Source organism: Haliotis cracherodii, unplaced genomic scaffold (assembly GCF_022045235.1).
Source record: "Haliotis cracherodii isolate W230 unplaced genomic scaffold, xgHalCrac1.p SCAF_8, whole genome shotgun sequence".
Classification (NCBI taxonomy): domain Eukaryota; kingdom Metazoa; phylum Mollusca; class Gastropoda; order Lepetellida; family Haliotidae; genus Haliotis; species Haliotis cracherodii.
The window spans coordinates 46,707,551-46,728,223 of record NW_027266341.1 but is presented as its reverse complement, the minus strand read 5'-3'; the positions used below and the strand labels follow the sequence as shown (position 1 = coordinate 46,728,223).

Sequence of the window (20,673 nt, the reverse complement as noted above, 5' to 3'; positions counted from 1 at the left end):
GGGACAATGTGTCCCTCTGTTTACACATCAGCTATCTCCTGCTACATTGACATGGCCTAGTTAATACGCTACATAGTGTGTAATGGAGGGTTGTGTGGTCATGACAGTGACCGACTAGCCCTACATACATGTACATGTAATGTAAGTGACTGAGTGAACGTTGTTTTACGTAGCAATTTGTAACGTTGATGATACCCAGCCATCTGTAATTAAATTTGCCAAACAAATCAGTGCCTGCAAGCCCGAACAACGATCGACGCCATCATTTTATTCGATGTGATTGCATCCGAAGTTAAGGCGGGTTCGTTCAATCTTTCATATATGTCTTACTCTGCTGCACTGGCTGGCCTGCTACAAACAGTGGAATCAAGGGGTACAAATGGTAGCGGCAGAATGTGCCTTACAGGACACTTATACTTTGTCCTGAATAATTACTTGCGGACATCATGAAGCCATATGAGCGGGGACTAATTATGTTTTGCAACTATTTCGGGTACATATTGTTACAAGATAAAATGCATCCCACAAACCTATGGAAATTCTGACGAGTTCAACATGCTGATAGAGTTGATGCTGTCGTCTCCTGTTTAGTAAATCACAAGAGACTCAATACATTAATCGTGAAATATATAATACATTAGATCATTTAGGAAATCATTGACCCACCGGAAAGAAGTTCTCGGTAATTTCCGATCACGACACAAACATGAGCTCATCTGATATATTTTTTAACGAATCAAAGTGATGTTTTAGATGGTTTCAGCTCTTGGTGAGTGGTGAGGGTTTTACAGTCAGTTGCTGTTACCTCACATCATACTAAAATATCACGCTTACCAATCTACAGGAGTCCCATGAAAGAGCGAAATGTTACTATGACACGAATACTTCTTCCACATGGGAGATTAGGCGTGGTTCCACTCAACAGCCTGTGCTGTAGGGCAATGTAAAAAGTAAGGCAAACGATTTGAAGAACATTATTACATCGCTAATGACTTGCAGCATTTTACGTACAAACAACGTCGAGCACAGAAAGGTTCCCATCCACGCTAAATGGGCCAACTAACTCCAGCTGTCGCTTCGGACAATCAATCTACTCCGCCTCAACTGGACAAATCTGATACGGACATGACAACCCATACTTGACAACAGTTAACCCCGAACAGGCACAGACTGCCACCTTGTATTTAAAGGAGGGGGACGTTTATACAGCACACGGATATTAGCGCATAAAATAGCTAATTGAGAGAAATACTACAAGATTCACTGGGAACATTATACTATACAGGAGGCTACATGGGAACCCGAATCAAACATCCCTTAAGGATTGATTCGATGTTACATGAATCATAAGTCGTAACGGTTAAAGAAGAAGCGTAAGCATTAAGTAAGTATATAAGTATGTTCTCAAATATTTCAAATGCTTGTTATATTTTGTTTTCTTTTCAGTTACAACATTGCATATTTCGTTTTGGAGACATGTGAATGCATTTAGCAAGGCTCATGTCTATACATGCTACACATCATGTATTACATTTTGAGATGATTCAGTTTGTGCAAATGGTTGCAGGAAAATAGAATCGTGCATATAAGTTGTATTGTTTAGTGTCATAAGTTTTGAATACTCAGGTTACTTACAGCCATGTGTTGATTTATACTGGAAAATACAATTCATATTCACGGGTTACTGACCTAACTCTTCTAATCTCTGGGTCACGTTGCGTAACTCCTCCATCTACAAGAAGGTTATAGGTCGCGCTGTCAAAAGGGGACGTTGTAAATATTGCGTGGACCATTAAAAGCTTTGTTCGCCATGGGCGTGTACATAAAAGAAAACAAATAAACAACAATATACAAGCTAGGAGGACAGTGCGTCGCATTCTTATACAACATGCTGAAAATAAGGGGACGAGAACTGAAATACAGTGATAAGAATTGAGGTTGGAGGGTTATGTTGTGCAGGTACAAATATATGATTGATGATGAGCAATGTTGCGGTGACCCATGTTGATATAAGGGTCACGCTATTCTTCAGGGTATTATCATTTGCAGAAGCCTGAGGTCTTCCATTAACTGCCCGACTACATAACGTAACAGACATATATATATATAATGTGAGTAATGGTTGACATTTATTGAAGTAAAATATTCAAAAATTGTAAATACATTTTTTAGGTCATGTATTTAATAATGTTTAGGACTGGGCTCAACCTTTTCTGTATGGAAATAGTTCCAGGATGCTAACATGAGTAAACTGGTAGTTCCCGTAGTACATCATCCTCAAGAATCAAGCATAGCGTGGTTTGTCTACAGACCCTGTTGGCTATTCCGGGTCAGATACAGTTTACGAGCGTGGCACAAATTCATTCTTTGTACGTGCAACTTTGAGCTTGATATATTGTAAACAAAGAAGACAATAGAACGTAGTCTCAACATCTGCCCTCATGTCATGCTTGTCTAACACACTTCTGTGGCGTTCTTATGCAAACATGATTACAAGTACTTGAAGTTCGCATTCACTTGACATAGTTACATACAGGACGCCCTCCGATAAAAGCAGAGGTCGTCACGACCATCACAACGTGCAAGCACCATCTTGGGGTGGAGCATTTATTGTCTACAGATACCATATTTAAAATACTCGAATTGCACCGAAGGTACGTCACAAACATTTGTTTTTGAAAAGCTTAAATGTTGAGATAAATGTTTGTTAACTCCATGAGTGTGAGGTAAGGGAATGCTCACAGTCCAAAGGTAAAACGATGTTATTTACGACTTCTCTACATTTTCAAAATAGTACGGTTTTCAGGGGTAGGTTGTCATTTCATTCTAAACATGAATAAGGTGGGTGTGGGTCAATGGAGTTTGACGTCGCGTTTATTGATATTACACTCATATAATTTATGCGCGCGTGTGTGTGTGGCTGATTGTACTTGTCCGGACATTGTCGGTTTCATAGTTTTAGACCATGCTTCTGATTAACATGGACACGCAACTCAGTCACATATCATACTGACTCCGAGCCGAACAGTACTTGTTTTATCTCCGCAATGCCGAGAGTCATGCAGGGAATCAACAAGTACAAACTATTATATATATTATATAATGACATGACGGATGTATGTGTCGCAACTCAGTGTAAAACATGTGTGATGTAATCAGCGTCTCATTATCAGCATTCGCGAAATGTAGTTGATTTAACACCATTTAAAATTACGGAAAGTTCGGAGTTCGTGTTTCTCTCCACACATTCTTCCGTTATTTGCGGGGTTTCAGAATGATTTTTGAGGTTCTGATAAAGGAGGGATACTAAGATCACGTATGTGATATTCATATAATTGAAAGTTGCCAACACTATTTACTATATGTACCTTATTTTCGTCCATATGTGTACTTTTCTTTACCTGAAATGGGCAAAAATAAATCAGTACCTGCAGAGTGAGTGAGTGAGTGAGTATGGTTTTACGCCGCTTTTAGCAATATTCCAGCAATATCACGGCGGGGGACACCACAAATGAGCTTCACACATTGTACCCATATAGGGAATCGAACCCGGGTCTTCGGCGTGACGAGTGAACGCTTTAACCACTAGGCCACCCGACCGCCCCCTGTACCTGCAGAAACCACAACTGTAAAATGTATTTCGTGAGTGATGGGTTTCACAGAGGTGGTAAGCGTCTGAGACCAGCATCACATCGGGCTATCCTCCATCATTAAGCTGACACGCCGTGGTATAACTGGAATACTTTTAAAAGCGGCGTTAAATCCAACTCACTCACTCACTCATAGTTTGAAAAGGAAGGACATATACAATCGCATCACCCGACGTCAAGTGGTTAATAATTATAAAGCGTCTCGCATATATCCCATGTTGCCCATCACGCCCCACACACAGTGTAAGCTTTGTAATGTTCCACACATTATCACGATTTACAACTCCGCATGTGAAAGTCATGCATTGAATTATGCGTGATTTCTATTGTTGACGCTTTTCGCTGTTTCGTTTGCGTGGTCTGGAACAGAGAGTTGTGGTCTTACCTGCTGATATGTTTAACTGTTGTCGAAGGAGAAACTGTATATTTCTTTAAAGTGAACTTTATGTAAGGTAATTTACACATGATCTAATTAGAAAACGTGATACCGAAAAGGCACATAAAACAGTGGAACGTGTATTTGCATCTCCAGATCCGTGAGCAGACAGAAGGATGTACTCTGACGAGATTATAGACGGTGTGGGGGGAATGTCCCGGTTCCAGATCACGATCATGCTGCTAATCATGGTTCCGAAGGGTATGATAGCATGGGGAATGTTGATGATGTCGTTCGCGGGAGTATTCCCTGACAAATGGTGGTGTACGGACGTCGTTGGTGAAAATGTCGGCATCAACAACTACACTGGTCTGGAGAAATGTCCGGTGGCAGGCAACGAAAGCTCCTGCACCTTTATGTACAGTCAAGAGAAGGACACGGTCATCAATGAGGTACGATACAACCATTGTTAGTGCAGATGAGCAGCTTAGGTATTTTTAGATAGTCTGCATATGTACTGGGATGGTTGTGAATGTTATGAATATAGCAGTATTACTGTTGCCACATTCAGGAGTATATGCTTGGAAATACCTTCTGTCCAAAAATGTGTATTGGTGCTTAACATATATAACATTACAGGACGGTACTCCAGGTATATATCATTACAGGACGGTGCTCCAGGTATATATCATTACAGGGCGCTGCTCCAGGTATATATCATTACAGGACGGTGTTCCAGGTATATATCATTACAGGATGGTGTTCCAGGTATATATCATTATAGGATGCTGCTCAAGGTATATATCATCATAGGATAGATGGGGCTTCAGGTAAATATAATTACAGGATGGTGCTCCAGATATATATTATCATAGGACGGTGCTCAAGGTATATATTATCAGAGCACGGTGCTCTAGGTATATGTTATCTCAGGACGGTACTCCAGGTATATATTATCATAGCGCGGAGCTCCGGGTATTATTATCATAGCACTGTGCTCCAGATATATATCATTACAGGATGGGGCTCCAGGTATATATTATCATACCACGGTGCTCAAGGTATATATCACTGCAGGATGCTGCTCCAGGTACATATTATCACAGGACGGTACTCCAGGTATATATGATCATAGGACGGTGCTCCAGGTATATATTATCATAGCACGGTGCTCCAGGTACATATCATCATAGCATGGTGGTCAGGGTATATATTATCATAGTACGGTACTCCAGTTATATATCATTACGGGATGGGGCTCCAGATATATATTACCATATCACGGTGCTCCACGTATATATCATTACGGGATGGGGCTCCAGGTATATATCATCATAGGACGGTGCTCCAGGTATATATTATCATAGGACGGTGCTCCAGGTATATATTATCAAAGCACGGTGCTCCAGGTATATATTATCATAGCGCGCGGCTCCAGGTATATATTATCATAGCACGGTGCTCCAGGTATATATTATCATAGCACGGTGCTCCAGGTATATATTTTTATAGGGCGGTGTTCCAGGTATATATTATCATAGGACGGTGCTCCAGGTATTTATTATCATAGCGCGCTGCTCCAGGTATATATTATCATAGCACGGTGTTCCAGGTATATATTTTTATAGGACGGTTTCAATTCAATTCAATTCTTTATTGTATGAAAGGCCACAGGCCCATATACAACGGAGTTACATAACATATTTTATAAAATACAAAGTCAAGGTAACAATTCACTTCGTAACAAAAAAGCATTATGTATGTACAAAGCCAGTTGATGTTGTGTTATAAGATCCTTGCAAGACAGTAATGAAGACAATCTTTTAGCATTAAAATGAGATAGAGACCACTGCGGTAAGTACTTGTCTCTTAGATTTTCGTGTATAGGGCAAATAAACATGAAATGGTATTCATCTTCGACAACAATGTCACAAAATGGGCATAATCGTATCGATTTTTCAATAGATGAAAATCTCCCTGTGTTAATTTTTAGATCATTCAGGCCAAGTCTGAAACGAATAAGGTGTTACGAGAATTCCTGTACCGTAAATTTGATAAATAGGATTCTGGTTCAAGCAATGACTTTAACTGGCGATAAGTATCATATCTTGAACTTTCATAAATATCTGAATGCCATTTCTGATGAAACATGTCAATGGCACGCATGCGAAAGTACTTAATGAAAGCATTTGCATTACCAATTGTCTGGGACAGCCAAATGAAACCAAAGCCATATGTAAAAAGCAATGAACGAATACAAGAAGCCCATGTGTTCTTTCCAAGATTGTCGAGGTGTACGAGCATGTTGTAGGCTTTCTTGGGTAAACGGTGTTCAGGCATTAATATTATTTTACACCAATACTTCAAACAACGAGCTTGAGTGTAAGATCCAATGTACAATGGGAATCTCCCGCATTCTCCATAAACCATATTACTTGGTGTTGACATACCAACATTCAAAAACTTTTTACAAGCGAGGAGATGAACCTTTTCAATTGTATAGAACTCTTTACAACCCCATATCTCAGACCCGTATAGTAAAATAGGTTGTATTTGAGAATCAAATAATTTAAAATACATTTTTGGTGAAATAACTCCGAGCTTAGACATAACAAAGTGGACTTGTAACAGAGCTTTCTTTGCTCTGTTTGTGAGATTAATTACTGACTTATTCAGATTCAGTGTATGGGTAAACAATATGCCAAGGTATTTGTATTCATGCACAACATTAATACATGTACCTTTAAAAAAACATTTCTCTCTTGTGGCCACTCGACCACCTCTACGAAATATAGCAATATTTGTTTTATCAAGATTAACACTAAGTTTCCATTTATCTGAATATTCCGAAAGTATGTTAAGCTGCATATGTAGACCAATAATAGTACTAGACATCAAAATCACATCATCTGCAAAAAGTAGCATGAAAAGTTCTATTATATCAGGGGAGAGCTGGACACCATGTCTACCAGACTGTATGATATCAACATATAACTCATTTATTAAAAATGAGAAAAGTATAGGACTTAAAACACATCCTTGACGTAAACCTATCGGACAATCAAAAAAGTCACTCTTAATATCACCACAGCGAACACATGATTTTACATTTGCATACATTGATTTAATAATGTCAAGCATTTTGCCTCCTAAACCCTTATTTTTCAAACACCTCCACAAATAAGCTCTATTTACAGAATCAAATGCCTTTTTAAAATCAACAAAGGCCACATACAACTTACGTTTCCTGTACGATAAATATTTCTCAATGACTGCATACAAAGTAAATATGTGGTCAAAAGTAGAATAGTCCTTTCTAAATCCCGCTTGTGTTTCAGGGATCAAATATCTCATATTTGACCACTGTGTTAATCTATTATTGATGATAGATTTAAATGCTTTATTAAGGATACTCGTGAGAGATATACCCCGGTAAATGTCAGGATTGTTTACGTTTCCATTCTTGAATAACGGAATAATAATAGATTTTGACCAGACACAAGGAAAAATACCTGTATCAAAAATCCGATTGAAACATTTAGCCAGAAAAGGCATAGTATCAGGTAGTGAGTACTTGAGCATTTCAGCTATAACACAATCAGTACCAGCAGATTTACCTGTTTTAAGGTGGGATATAGCATTAAATATTTCCGTTTCCGTGATAAGCGATTCCAACAGAAGCATGTCAACATCACTAAGAATTTCACTGACGCCATCATCATCACGTTCAAAGCACTCATTGTCTACCAAATATATCGAATCATCTTTTGAGAATAACTTCTTGAAATGATGTAACCATTCTGTTTGGGATATAGATCCTTTGGGGGTAGGATGTCTCTGAAGAGAACGTATAGTATTCCAAAATAATTTCGGACAGTGTAAAGTGCTGTTTAGTCGGACTAGCCGTGACAATTTAAGATCATATTTGAACTTCCTACAAAAGGTTTTCTACACATTTCTCAGTTTACAGTAGCGTTGTCGGTTGTATTCACTGCGACAGCACCTATACCTTCTGAGAGCCTTCCTGGATTCAGATCCTGCTGCCCTACATGCTATATTCAACTTTGGTTTATGGTGTTTATTTTCACCATATTTGATCTGTTTCCTCATACAGGACGCCGAGTCTAGAACATACTGTACCAAATATGTAATCCCCTCCTCTACATTAGCTTCAATTTTATCCATCAAGGAATTTTCATGAATATCCAAGGGCGGTGCTCCAGGTATATATTATCATAGCGCGGTGCTCCATAAATATATTATCATAGTACGGTGTTCCAGGTGTATATTATCATTAGACGGTGCTCCAGGTATATATTATCATAGCGCGGTGCTCCATGTATATATTATCATAGGACGGTGCTCCAGGTATATATTATCATAGGACGGTGCTCCAGGTATATATTATCATAGCGCGCTGCTCCAGGTATATATTATCATAGCGCGGTGCTCCAGGTATATATTATCATAGCACGGTGCTCCAGGTATATATTATCATAGGTCGGTGTTCCAGGTATATATTTTTATAGGACGGTGTTCCAGGTGTAATTGAAGACACCAACGACCATTGTATACACAGTTATGTTTGTTTGTATCCCAAGTCACGTGTCCTGCTTTAATGTAGTTGTCGGAGCATTTTTGAATTAACATGAAGCACGTTGGTGAATGCAGAATCACATGTTTTCTCCAGTGGAACCTGTTGTGCGATATGGAAGGGATAAAGCCATTGATAACAGCAGTACAGATGACGGGAGTGCTGCTAGGGGCGTTCATCAGTGGTCAATCTGCTGACGTCATTGGGAGAAAGAAGACCTATTACATCTCGCTGCTCCTCCACGCACTGTTTAACTTGGTGGCAGCATTTTCAACATCATGGCAGATGTTTATTGCGTTAAGGCATGTATGAAATCATTCTTTATGTTGAAACAAGATGGTACCATTGCGACCTGCTATTGCAATGAATGAGAAATTTACATATTATTATTTTTATTATCAATTAAATCTCCACATTTGTAAAAAGTATAAAGTCCGTTATTGTTCCCTGTTGAATATAAATGTTAAAAGCTTGATAAAGATTGAAAGCAGGTTAAACTAATATTCACTCATTGTGTGTGCCCTATCTGATAGTAAAATTATGGTTTTTCAGATTTTGTATTGGTTTGATGGTTGGTTCCTTCCTGGTTGTGAGTTTTACCTACACAATGGAGTTCATAGGGACCCGTTGGCGTCCAATCATCGCCGCTATTCCCTTCTGGCCAGTCGGATCAGCTCTGCTTTCTCTTACTTGTTGGTTGCGACCGAACTGGTCTGATCTACACATTATATTGGCAGCCATTCAAGTCCCCTTTCTCTTCGGATACCTGTTAGTATATCCATTTTCTATTTACTGCAGAGAAAATTATGTATATTGTATATGTCATGGGTTTGAAATGGTGTTTTACTTGTGACACACACCCGACATCAAAAGAATTGTATTTTGAAATTTCATGTGGTGTAATTGTTTTAACGAATTGTTTACCTTTTCAAAAACAAGACCCATGAGTGGCATTTTGAAATTGGATGTGAGAGTGATCAACTTCATAACATAATACGTCAGCAATATTAAAAATCCTATTTATGGCCATTCCTTTTCAAAATGGAATTAAATTTGGGATGTGTGTAGTTAGCAGTGGGATTCATAACATATGTTCCGCTTTTCACGATATTTCAAAGTTTGCCTTGCACTCACATTTACATTTGGCCTATTCTCCTAAATTCTCTCAATGTCTTTACACTATTTTAAACCTCAACTCCCCAGAAGCCAGTGGAAAAAAGCTGAAACTTCACTTGACTGTTTCCACCAATTATAATATCCACATTTGTTCATCAGATTTGAATCCGTTTTTCAAAATGGTCACCTCGACAGCCATTTTGAAAATGCAACTTATGGCCATTGCTCAGTTGCCCATGTTCAGATTGAAATCAAATTTGGTACATGTGTAGTTAGTAGTGAAGCTCAGCGTATGTTCTGATTTTCTTTCAATATTTTAAAGTTTTACCTTGTTTGACTATACTCTTTGGCTCGGTCATCGTCTTCTCACCGGACATTGTCAGCTTCGGGAAATTAAACTTTGCCATGTATGTTTACTCATTAGGCTGACGTCATGTCTTGTTCAATTCATAAGATTTTGGGGTTAGTTTATACTCTTTAGTATTTAAACAGAAAAACTTCAATATCAATGATGACAACAACTTCTATTTGCTGACTCTGCAGCGTTGTGCCAGAAAGTTTGCGGTGGCTGGCAGTTCATGGTAAGCTGGAGGAGGCAGAGAAGGTGGTGGATCAGATGGCTCGCTACAACAAAAGAGAGAAGCCAGCGAACACTGCGATCCTTCTAAAGAAACTGTCAGAGGAAGAAAGAAGAGGTAGCGACTCTGATCGCAAATACAGCTATTTGGACATCTATCGTGGCTGGAGTATGTTCAGGAAATCTATTGTCCACCAAGTTATTTGGTGAGATTTTTTATATAATCTTGTACCGTTTATTGCAAGCAGACCAATTCAAGTAAAACTGATGTCATACACCTTTATGAAGAATTAATGAAGTAACGCATACACTCGGGATTCTATGGTGGCCGAGAGGGGACATCACTTTCTCGCCTTCTCGCTCTATCTTTTCTCGCTCTATCGCTTTATTGCTTTATCGCTCTATCGCTTTCTCGCTTTCTCGCTGTCACGCGGAATAGCAATATTCCCTCTTGGCCATTATAGGGGTCGCATGTTTCCATACAATAAAAAGTATATACGTAAAACAACATTAATGAACTGTTAAACATGACCTCAGTGGGCGGAAGCTGAGGTGGGTTTTAATCATAAAGAGAGCTGAGATTTTTCCAGTCACATTTCAAATTATTTTTTTACATCTACTTACTTAAACATAATTTTAACAGTACAGACGTATGTGCTTTTTTAACAATCCTTGAATTTCTGCGTAAAAAAGTATCTGATTGATTTATGGCCCAATTTAGGAGTTTAATTGGATCCCCCATCCCCAGGCGTAGTTATCAAAACAAACAGCAAATAACACCGCTTATTTGCGCTGAGTAGAGTACTTCCTAAAAAACAACCGTGTTTCCCTAAAAACAACACTTACATGTAGGTTATATCAATGTTTATTCTGTTTGCAGAGTAGATATCATCAAACCATACCAATGGTAATACTAAAGGATGTCCATTTTGTAATTTCTAATGTTTGAATAATATATTGTTCTCAGTAAACGTGGGGCGGTCGGGTAGCCTAGTGGTTAAAGCGTTCGCTCGTCACGCCGAAGACCCAGGTTCGATTCCCGACATGGGTACAATGTGTGAAGCCCATTTCTGGTGTCCCCCGCCGTGATATTGCTGGAATATTGCTAAAAGCGGCGTAAAACCAAACTCACTCACTCACTCACTCACTCTCAGTAAACGTAATGTGGTAATATTTGATAGGTTTTATATTCAAGTTGGTATTCCCGCTATGCAAAGTGTGCGGACGTCTTATAAACAGTCATTTCTGAGTCATAAATGCAAAGTTTAATTAAGTTAGTCTACTCTCATGTTTTTGCATTTATAATTAAGTCTCAGGTTTATTTCAAGATTTACAGTACATACTATTCCAAAGAAGTTAAAGAGCACCCGATTCTTTCATGTGACGATGGTATGTCATTAGAAAAAGTGATAGAGCGAGAGAACGATATTTCCCATTAAAGCCGTCCATTAAAACGGTTTTTGCTGATATTCAGTGATCCATTCCTATAATTACCACCGCTATTTTGCCTTTTATAATTATTTTTTTCAACATCCTGTAGTAGATATAAATACGTTAATATACGTACAAGTACATAATGTTATCTCGTTTACTTTGTTTTCACACGTGTTTATTTTCTTGTAGTGTAGTAAATAAGCAAGATTGACAGACTACAACATAATAGTCGCTGTTCATATTAATTTTTTATTTTGTTCATAACACACACACACACACACATTCTTCCATCAATCTTAAAACTAAAACTTTAAAGAATAAGACTAGATATCGCATTATAGTATAGGCTCAAGCAGGTATATACATGTTTATGTAACAATTCTCTATCTATTAAGATATATCGTGAACCATTGAGCGTTCAGGTGTGGGTTCTGTAGTTATCTACTACATTGTACCACAGACAATGAGTCACACACACACAAACATACACACACATACATAATTTTGACAAAACTATACTTAAGAAATACATAAAAATATTACAATGATAGCTGATTTAACATATGTTATTGATAATCATAGTAATGCACTTCAGATTATTATCAACGTTGACTATGTGGCCACACTAATTAGTATGTATCTCCATATGTGTAGTTTACACAAGTACACATATCAACTGTGATAACTCCACATCGATGGGGGCAGTGGTATATCCTAGTGGTTAAAGCGTTCACTCGTCTAGCCGAAGACCCAGTTTGATTCCCCACATGTGTACAGTGTGTAAAGCCCATTTCTGGTGTTCCCCGCCGAGATATTACTGTATTATCGTCAAAACCGACGTTAAACCATTTTCACTAACTCACAGCGGTGTTTATCAAATTACGATATGAAAGTACATTTACTTGTAGCTTTGCACAAGACAAGAGACACAATACAAGTTGATCATACATCAAATGTCAAAAAGAATATTATTGTAACATCATATACTACCGAAAACAAATTATAGAACACACACAATTACAAGATTGTATTTTGCAATACAATTAGCCATGACTAATTAACCATAGTCTTCTTAATTTCTTTTGAAAAGTATATATTTAGATTTTAACGTGATTTAAATAGAGCGTATTGCCATCATCTGCCATGCGCGTTCGGCGTGATGGCCACAACCAAATAGGGTCATAAATCAATCAATTACATTTTACGCAAAGCTCTGGATTGTTTTGAAATCACCTACGTCTGTATAGTTAAATTAGGTTTTAATTAAATAGTGAGAAAAGTTTAACATTCCCTCCCAATTAAAACAGATACCACATGCAGCCCCTTTAGTGGTCAAGAAGGGATATTGGTTTTCCGTGATAGAGTGAGAAAGCGATGTCCCCTCTCGGCCACCATAGGATTCAGTATTGAAACTGCTGTAACACAGACGATACAAGAGAACTGTACAAAAACAGCCCGTATGTTTTCGGATTAACAAATCATAAATACAAAGTGACATCCTTTTGATCTTCATGAATGTAAATATTTTAAAACTGGTTAATGACTTGTTTGTTTGTTTGTTTAATGCCGAATGGACCAGACATTTCAGTAATTGACATTTTAAGCATCGATCTAAGCAACTGGGATACGATGACATGCATCAACAAAGTCAGCGAGCCTGTCCACTCGATCTCGTTAGTCGCCTTTTATGGCAAAAATGGGTAGCTGAAGATCAGTTCTAACCCGGATGATCGCAACGATTTCCTTGATATAGGATTTCAGGAGCGCATGTTGATTTCGGGTTTGCAAATAAGTCACCAGCATCCTACACGCATGAATGATGTTAGATGTGATTGAATGGATCGGATGATGCTGTTCGATGACTCGTTGATTGCGTGTTATCGTACCCCGATACCGTGTATCGTTGCTCATAATATCAACCACAAGATTGCCTGGTCTTGACTTGATTATTTACATGCCCTATCGGTTTAATGTCCTGCATTTGATCTGTGTGCGCTGTTTCCTGCAGGTTGCTCGTGTCCTTCGTTTACTATGGCATCTCATTCGGGGTGGGGCGCTTGACTGGGAACCTATATGTCAACATGTTCCTCGTATCAGTGATTTCTTTGCCCAGTGAAGTAGCCGTGTTTTTCTTGAACAACAGGTCAGCATTACTGGATACGTTAAAATGACTTATGTTTCAAAAATGTTTTATCTAATGTGTCACAGTACATCAATATACACATATTTAGAAATAAATAAAGACCAAGATTAATCGAAATCACGATTTACTTTCATTTATATTTTAATTGTATAAGTCTGTAAGTCAATATCAAATGTACAACATTCTATATCAATTTTAAAGCGATCATTGGTATTTTCGTAAATGGAATTAAGACCGGACAATCCTAATCATCAGGATTGGGCGCAGATGGACGGGATTCTCATTCTTCGTGTTGGCTACATGTGGAGCATTCGGTGTGGTCATTGCAACTAGAGTTGGTATGTGCTGTACGAAATACTGAGTGGGCGAGTGAGTGAGTGAGTGTTGTCCGCCAAAGACACCAATATTAGAAGTAAACCAATCTGGACCACACCAGTCAGTGAATGTTGACATTAACAACAAACTGGCCATGTACGTTAACCAGATTACATATTGTCAACACACGATCTAATTTCTTGATATGCTAGTGACCTTTTCTATTCTGAATCCCATCAGTGACATCGATCGATACACATTAAAGGTTTACTGCTTTACAGTATGATAATGAGCACTGTTGAACATAACAACCAGGGTTATTTTTCTGTCACAATTAGGCTCATACCTGTATATCGCCTCTGTGTTTATTATAGATATGTCTGAAAGTATCCGAGGAGTAGCAACAACAACACTGGCCTTGATATGTAGGCTTGGTGCATCATCAGCCTGGAGCTGCTACCTTGTATTCACCAGTGAATCCTACCCCACCGTGATCAGGTATAAATAGGCAGGGATAGTATCCCTCTAGCATACGGATTAGTACGGATTATCTGTCTCTAGTGTTGTAAGCGAATTACTGAATACTATGTCACCGATATCAGCGTAGGTATTATCTGGTAATAATCATTCTACTTTAGAAGCACGATAACACTGAAAATACGGGATATGTGAGATGCTGTATTATTTACCCCAACCTAACGAGTTTAGTCTTTTAACATATTATTCACAGATGTGTTGTACGTTTGGTCACTGATGTGACGTTATGTTCAGTGATTCTTTTAAATAATCTCTTCCAGGAACTTGGGCTATGGCGGTGCTAACATTGCGTCTCGTCTTGGGGGTATCGTTTCTCCATATGTATTTGCCATGGTGAGTCAACTATTTACTAAAATATTGAACAATCACCTTTCAACTTTCTTAGATGAAAACGATATATTGACCCCAGCCCAAGCTGGATACAGGAAATCATTTTCGACAGTTGATAACCTATTTGTCATTTATAACCGAATGCAAATATTGAAAAATAGAAAGCAGAAATTGTATTGTGCTTGTATAGACTTGAAGGGAGATTTCTAACACTAGTAAGGGCAATGTATAATAGTATAAAATCTCTTGTACAATATAATAACAATGAATCAGCCTACTTCAACTGCAATATTGGTGTTAGACAGGGAGAAAACTTATCTCCTTTACTGTTTTCATTATTAATGACATTGAAAATAACATTCTTGACTCTAATTGTAGTGGTGTTTAGATTGCTCTGAAGACAACTATATTGAACTATTCATACAACGTTTGATCTTACTGTATGCAGATGAAGCAGTTCTATTTGATGAATCACCGCAAGGATTACAGAAAGCATTAGACTCCTTCGAAATATATTGTGATAGATGGAAATTGCCAGTCAATATCAGCAAAACTAAAATTCTTATCTTTGGGAGTGGACCAGCAAACACATCAAAATTAAATTTTTATTATAACAATAAAAGACTTGATATAGTTGACACATATAACTACCTAGGCATAACATTTCATGGGAATAGAAGACTGGTGACATGTATTAAAGATCTCGCTGATAGTGCTACAAAAGCTATGTTCAGTCTGTTGAAAAAATTACGAAATATCGATTTGCCTTGGATTGTTTACTGTATGCCTTTGATACAATGATATTACATAATCTAATTTATGGGTCCGAAATTTGGTGTTTTGAAAATGTTGAATATCTGGAAAAAATCCATCTAAAGTTTCTTCGACTTGTTACAGGATCAAGGAATAAGACCCCTCGTTTTATGCTCTATGGTCAACACGGCAGATTCCCTATCACGAAAAAAATGTACAAACGTCTCATTTCCTTTTGGCATAAATGAACCTACCATAACGGTGTAAATAAACTTTCAAACCTTGTCTATATTTACTTGACCTTGAATAATGAAAAACTAGAAAAACCCTGGTTGTTAAAGGTTAAAGACATTTTAGATGGAACTGGTTTGATGAATGTATTCAATAGTCCGAGCTCATGTACTACCCAATGGCTAGCTTCACATGTGGAACAAATACTCAAAGATCAATTTATCCAAAAGTGGAGAAATGATGTTGCCTCGAGCTCCAAAGGACTTTATTATAAATATCTCAAAACGTATCCATTATTTGACGCATATCTATCTTTTCCAAAGAGACCCTATATTCCTTTACTAAGATATATTACATCTAATCATAATCTACCGATAGAAACTGGCCGCTGGGAGAACCTACCACGATGTGAGAGAACTTGCAATCTTTGTAAATCTTTTTCTATTGCTGATGATTTACATTACATATTTTACTGTAAAACTCTCTCTGAAGCAAGAAAAATGTACTTACCATCTCTCATAACAAAATATCCAAGTATACCAAACTTTGTTAAGTTATTTACAACCAAAGGCGCTAAAGAAATTATTAATCTATCAAAATACCTTTCGAAGGTATTATCTCTTAAAAGAAAAGTAGAATCTTAACTCCAGCCATCTTGTATAATATCTTGTATTTATTAATTCTGTATTTCAACATTGTGTATTAATTAATTTTTCATTTGTCTTTGTATACTGTATATGCTCTTGTACCACCAAACGTGGTTTTTGAGAATAAGTGAACTAGAACTTGAGCTAATCCCCCTGCACTTTCGGGAAACTTAAAATGTGAACAACTGACTTTAATTATGTAATGGATTAGGGTAATTCATTCCCTGGTACCTCAACAAGCTAAATGCGATAATTAAACTCAAATAATAACAAAAACATTCACTATTATATCACTGAAGCAGCAACAGCCATACATGAAAGCACAATAAGAACTTGGCCGTTACTTTCAGGGAGGTGATGATCTTCTGCCACCTTTTGTCATTGTGGGATCAGCTATGGTTGTCTGCACCTTACTGTCACTGCTGACTCGGGAAACTAAGGGCGCACCCCTGGCCGACACAACTGTGGAAGCTTCAGTGAAAACTGAGCCAGCTGATGCAGAGATAACAAATTCGAAAGACATCAAATTGGATGAGAAGATCTGTTCCTGAATGTCATTCACAAACAGTCGCACAACCTGTGCACTCTATATCGTTTGTAATACGAAGAATCAACTTAACATGCCGCAATGTATCTAAAAACTGTCCAAACAGGCATTAAACCTAACTCACTCACCCCTTAGCATTATACTTCTAAAACTGTTTTCTTCACAATAGCAAACGCTTTATACATTATTATAATTATTATAATATTTTGCACGGAAAGAGTTTATTCAGCATTCTACCATGAATTTGGAATATATTCGATTTTGATTGTTCAGAGGTATCAAAGCACTCTATTCCCCCTGGCCTCTGATTGAAACAGCCTATTCACAACGGAAGCTACTATATTTAGAATAGTACTTATTTTACAGCCATTGTCAGTAGGCGTATTTACATAATTATGTCTACAATTATAGGCTACAAAATACAAAGTTGAAGTTACTAATATATTCAGAAGATGTGTGCCAATGTATTTCGTGCAGAAAATACGATATACATCTTCAAAGAGACTGTATTTCAAGTTTTGTGAACAGCAAATAGCTTGCTATTTGGCGCTATATACCACGGTGAGGTCATATCTTATGCGTCACAATGAACGTATGACATCATGATAGTGACGCGCTGTGAAGATTGAAAACTTGGCAAGGCTTGCTTATTTTTGTTTAGAGTGCCCACCTCATGTCAGCATACGATGTTGCCGTTGCTACATACTTACACTGCCTGCCATTAGTTCGCGATCGTGTGAAGTATTCCGGTGTAAAGAAGCTGCTTGACCATGTAGAGCTCCTTAGTTTTTTAAAGGCTGTTGTCGGTGATTTCGTAGATTGCGATCGTCAATACACTCAAAACACTGGACCAAACCAATGCTGCTTCACTCAATATATTTACATACACTAAAGACTTCGCGTTTTATTTAGTCATGGTAGAATGGAGATAAACATACTGTGTTTTCAGTGTAGAGCTAGGTTAGTGCTGCGCGTTCGGTTCCAAATTCAATTTCAGTTCGGTTACATCTACAGGTAACCTGGCTCTATATTGAAAACATTGTATGTTTATTTCCCATTTGAAGGCCTCGTCGCCATGAGCACAAACATCTTCATGTTACATGAATATAACTGATGGCCAATGATGAATACATTGGTGCTTAACGAGTTCCTGGCAAATGTATTTTTAAATAAAGCGCAAAACTTATCAGATCACACACAAGTTTTTTATCTTTAATACTGACATGGACAAGACATGGAATGAACGTTTCCCGATTGTTCGAGTACTATGGATATACAGCTGCGAAGTAGCAAAACGATGATTAGTCGTCTTCGATTTCTAGTACATCACACTTTTGCAGAGCAGTGATGCGAGGGCTGGTAAAAACAAACACAACCAACAATTTTGAAAGCGCTTATTAATTAATTAAATTAATCAATATTATCTCCCTGCTTTTCAATACACTTCTCTTGTCACTAGTGAAGCTTTTCATTACCAGTCATGAAGAAGTTTTCTGAAAAAACAATTCACTTTCCAGGAAGGTGGTCTTTCAATTCAGGAAACAGGTGGAAATCACTTGGTGCCAGGTCTGGCGAGTATAGAGGGTGATAATTTATACGAACCCACATTGTCGCATAGCAGCCTTTACAAGTTGAGAGATGTGAGGAGAGGCATTGTCTAGAAGTAATAATAAAACTCCAGCAGTCAGTATTCCTCGCCGCTTTTCTTTGATAGAATCTCTTAGGCGATGAAGCGAGTCAGCATAGAAGGCACCGGTAATCATCCTGCACCGGTAATCAGCAAGGATCACACCCTTTGCATCCCAGAATACAGTGTCCATAAATAACTTTTTTTCACATATATCTTGAAGATTTGAATGTCTTTGGTGCCGGAGAACTGGAATGGTGTCATTTCATGAATTGGTGTTTTGACTCGGGCTCATAGCGGTTACGTATCTCTTTTTTTGATTTGACGAAATCCTCCTCTATTAGCTCTAAATTTTCTCTGGCAATATCAATTCTTTTCTTCCTAAAGATCAGAACTTAAACACTTTGGCACCCAACGAGCAGATATCTTATTCATCCGAAAACGTTCACAAATATTAGTTTCAATGAATCCTTGGCTTAGGACTGTGTCTTCCTCAAGTTTAGCAATGGTAATACATCTATCTGACAGTGTAAGTGTTTCTCTCTTCTTGGTTTTGATTTAAACATATTTCATCGCGGAAAACAAAATGGATTAGGCTCAAGTGACACACTTACGAGGCCTTCTCCTATATACATTTCATTAGATTGTGGTATGTGAATTCTATGGTGCAGAATAAATGTACATTGCATAGGAATTACAAGTAATGAGAAAATATGATAACACACATATTCTTATATACAGTATTACACACAAACACGTATACCTACATAGACCCACACATACATCTACATATATACATATGATGAATTTACATTTTTGGTATACAGTGGTACATGATATATTTATAAAATAACACAGTAGTTAATAAACTACATGTAATAGACATTCTAAATTTATGTGAAGGGCAGGAAGTCTAGAATGTAAATAAGCTGTGATAGTTACAGGGAATGCTTTGGTTTTACATCAAAATCGGAGTGTTGAAACAACCATGTATTATATGTGCCAGTCACTTGTAAAATCCAGATAATTCGAAAGTAGCTCATGAAATATAATTCTTGTTATAATTATTGTTGTATTAGGATACAATTTAATTTATGTTTGTTTCTACAATAAATTTATGGACATATTTGAAAATTAAGTTATTTTGTTCTTCAGATAGATTTTTGTTACCACAAAGAATTGTTTCTAAATTTGGCTGAGTCCCTATATTCCTAATGTTGATAAACAAAGATTGTCTTATTAAAGAATATTGTTATATTCAAGAAAATAGTGAAAAGCATTTTCGCATGGGGAACCGCAAAGGCAAGAGACAGTGTCTGACAAATTAACCCTAAACAAATCATCATTTAGATTGCTACATCAATGTCTAAGTCTTGTGTGGATAATATTGATTTGACGCTTTCCATAACTGAAATAATTTGGAGATTTAATAACAATTGAATAAATTTTAGTTTTTAATTCAGCTACAGCGATACTATTTTTAATATTTTCATTTTGTGAATTCCATTGTTTTAAAGAGTCTATCATAAGTGATTTCTGAAATGTACTTGTTCTGGCGAAAGGTACAGTCATGTTCTGTTTGTTACGTAGGTTATAATATGAAGCAGCTGATCTATTGAGGGGTAACAAATCATTTAGATATGAGGGACACTCATTTATTATCATTTTGTGCACTGTCGTAAGTTTTTTTAATTTTTCGTCTCTCATTTAGTGGTAGCCAGCTGGTTTCGAAACATAAACTTTCTCTCAAGGCAAATTTGGTCAAGCCTGTCACAATTCTGGCAGCGTCAAGTTGT

The 20,673-nt window shown here is 37.5% G+C and overlaps 1 protein-coding gene across 1 annotated transcript; it reads left to right on the top strand.

Moving 5' to 3' along the window:
* Positions 1–2,564: 2,564 nt before the first annotated feature.
* On the top strand, positions 2,565–18,434 carry LOC139449690 (solute carrier family 22 member 16-like). Its single transcript, XM_071231190.1, has 10 exons — positions 2,565–2,654; positions 4,183–4,478; positions 8,717–8,922; positions 9,173–9,388; positions 10,280–10,519; positions 13,756–13,890; positions 14,146–14,228; positions 14,580–14,703; positions 15,003–15,075; positions 17,054–18,434. The coding sequence occupies exons 2-10, from the start codon at positions 4,203–4,205 to the stop codon at positions 17,252–17,254; spliced, it is 1,554 nt and encodes a 517-aa protein (XP_071087291.1). The 5' UTR covers positions 2,565–2,654; positions 4,183–4,202; the 3' UTR covers positions 17,255–18,434.
* The last annotated feature ends 2,239 nt before the right edge of the window (positions 18,435–20,673 follow it).

Excerpts from the sequence above, each read along its gene's own strand:
- LOC139449690 (XM_071231190.1), top strand. The coding sequence starts at position 4,203 with ATGTACTCTGACGAGATTATAGACGGTGTGGGGGGAATGTCCCGGTTC. Across the intron at positions 9,389-10,279 it reads CCCTTTCTCTTCGGATACCT|CGTTGTGCCAGAAAGTTTGC; the intron begins GTTAGTATATCC and ends CTGACTCTGCAG. Across the intron at positions 13,891-14,145 it reads GTGTTTTTCTTGAACAACAG|GATTGGGCGCAGATGGACGG; the intron begins GTCAGCATTACT and ends CCTAATCATCAG.